This window comes from Hemibagrus wyckioides, linkage group LG06 (genome assembly GCF_019097595.1).
Source record: "Hemibagrus wyckioides isolate EC202008001 linkage group LG06, SWU_Hwy_1.0, whole genome shotgun sequence".
NCBI classification, from domain to species: domain Eukaryota; kingdom Metazoa; phylum Chordata; class Actinopteri; order Siluriformes; family Bagridae; genus Hemibagrus; species Hemibagrus wyckioides.
In genome coordinates this window covers 45077523-45080022 of record NC_080715.1, presented here as the reverse complement: position 1 = coordinate 45080022, position 2500 = coordinate 45077523, and the positions used below count along the sequence as shown (strand labels likewise).

Genomic DNA, 2500 nt, shown 5'->3' with positions numbered 1-2500 from the left:
TCGGGCAGTGTGTCGTCCTCCATGACTCGAGCCAGTTTGGACACTCTGTAGTCCAGTCGATCTTGTAGGGGTTCCAGCTCTTGCTCCATCCCCTCCATCTCCTACAGGATCACCAGGATCACACATTTCACACTGTACGAACATTTTAAACACACACCTTGTGATTAACCCTGAGAGTGTGGATCAGAGTTATCATCTCATCAGATATCAGAGCCAATCAGGGTACAGTGTGTGTGTGTGTGTGTGTGTGTGTGTGTATATGTGTGTGTGTGAGACCTCAATGCCACGGTTGACGTTGTCTGAGAGAGCGTTAGCTTCATTCAGGATCTTCTCTCCATCATCCAGGACTCCCTCCGTCTCCTTCCTCTTTTTATTGTTTTCATTCCTTTTCCTCTGTCAGCACAAGAGTGTGTGTTAGTCATTACACTACCTGTGTGTGTGTATGTGTGTGTGTGTGTGTATGTGTATGTGTGTGTGTATGTTTGTGTGTGTGTGTGTGTATGTGTGTGTGTATGTATGTGTGTGTGTGTATGTGTGTGTGTATATGTGTATGTGTGTGTGTGTGTGTATGTGTGTGCGTGTGTGTTTGTGTGTGTGTGTCTGTGTATGTGTGTGTGTGTGTGTGTATGTGTGTGTGTGTGTACCCGTAGCTCCTCCAGTCTGCGCAGGTTGTCACTGTTCAGTGTTCGAGCTTGTCCAGTTTTGCCCTGAGCTTGGTCCAGCAGCTCCTGAGCTCCGTCCAGTTTGTGGTGGTGGTCCCTCAGCTTGGTGTCCACTTCCTGCTGCAGCTCCTCAGAGACACGGTGAGGAGCCACGAAGCTGCGCTGAACCTTCAGCAGGAGATCCTGAGCAGCCCTGTGGTGTGATGTTCAGTTATTAATCACTAACCATCAGAACCACACACAAACACACACACATACACACACACACACACACATACACCACTGGGAGAACTGATCTGATAATCAGGTCTTTAACACACTGCTCTGGAATAGAACACTCAGATTGGACTTTCACACACACACACACACACACACAAATACATTTTTTACTACAAAAATATCTGATTATTTTTAAAAAATCTTTGCCAAAGCTTTCCAGAAATTTAAGGAATTATCTAACATACCTGAAAAAACAGAAATCTGACCATATACAGAAAAAAAAGATTTATAAAAGAAAAATAAAAATCTGTAAAAAATCAGATTCAGTCCAAATTCAGTTCAGTGTTCCTGAATTCAGATGAAAACAGACTGCATGCAGGGTCCTGTGGTCAGTGAGGGACAGTAAGGGTTTAGATGTGAAGGACTGGGTGATGTGAGGAGACACCGGTCTGAGACACGGCTCTCGGGTCCATCTGTGGGTGTCGCCCTTCATGTTGCCGTGGTAACCAGGTGTGTTAATGAAGTGGGTGTATTACCACAGTGATATGATCTGAAGAGATCAATGTCTGTCTCTGTCTGTCTGTCTGTCTCTCTTTTTCTCTCTGTCTGTCTCTCTCTCTGTCTCTCTCTCTGTCTGTCTGTCTCTGTCTGTCTGACTCTCTCTCTGTCTGTCTGTCTCTGTCTGTCTGTCTCTCTTTTTCTCTCTGTCTGTCTCTCTCTGTCTGTCTGTCTCTGTCTGTCTGTCTGACTCTCTCTCTGTCTGTCTGTCTCTGTCTGTCTGTCTCTCTTTTTCTCTCTGTCTGTCTCTCTCTCTGTCTGTCTGTCTCTCTCTCTGTCTGTCTGTCTCTCTCTCTCTGAGAGGTGCATGATGGGAGTGTGTATTAGTGAGAGCTGTGTGCTGTTTTTCCTCATTCTTTTGATTATTGTTTGTCCCCCCCCCCCCGGTGTGTATTTTAAAATACTCATATTTCCCTTCATCTTGTTGTTGTTGTGTGATTTTATTATATTTTTGAGGTGTTGATTGAGTAGGTGAGTGGTCAGGTAGTGGTCACTTCATCAGTGAGTGTGACCACGTGAATAAGGCTGTGGTTGTCTGATCTGAAGCACTGGTCACTGAGATTATTGAGAGTGGTATTTGGGTTAAAGGGACCTATTTAATTATCACTCCGCTCTATTCTCCGCCCACTCCCCGGATAAAACCTTGAATGTGTCGTTTAGAGTGAATGATGGAGATGATTTTTGCCCGGAGAGCCCCCGGTGTTTTGAATGCGGTGACATCGGTCACAAGAGGTCTGCATAAAAAACTATCGGACGGAAACCGGACTGAGAGTGACCAGCTGGTGGAAGAGCCAGCGACAGGGGAGAAGGAGAGTGACCAGGAGTCGGAGCAGGAGACGGTAGGTCCAGTCGAGGAGCTGGTTGTGGAGACGGGTGAGGAGAAAGGCCTTGAGGTGAGTGAAGATGAAGAACCAAATGGTAATGTTGATGTGGATAACGAAAAGCCTGGCTGTAGTGGTACAATTAATGATGGCAGTATGGAGTGTGTAGTTCTGGACAAGCCTGATGATGATGTGGTCACTGATACAGTGTTACTGAATGTGATGAAAGATGATGAAGAA

The 2500-nt window shown here is 45.7% G+C and overlaps 1 protein-coding gene across 6 annotated transcripts in view; it reads right to left on the bottom strand.

Annotated features, from left to right (window-relative positions):
• Nucleotides 1-2500, bottom strand: part of lama2 (laminin, alpha 2) — a 230178-nt gene that overhangs the window by 33896 nt on the left and 193782 nt on the right. For all 6 annotated transcript variants that reach the window (XM_058391553.1, XM_058391554.1, XM_058391555.1 and 3 more), the window contains 3 exons: nt 645-855; nt 277-393; nt 1-101 (listed from right to left, as the gene is read on the bottom strand). The exon at nt 1-101 is cut by the window's left edge and continues 63 nt beyond it. In XM_058391553.1, coding sequence (XP_058247536.1) covers nt 1-101; nt 277-393; nt 645-855 — 429 coding nt within the window. The remainder of the gene's footprint in view (nt 102-276; nt 394-644; nt 856-2500) is intronic.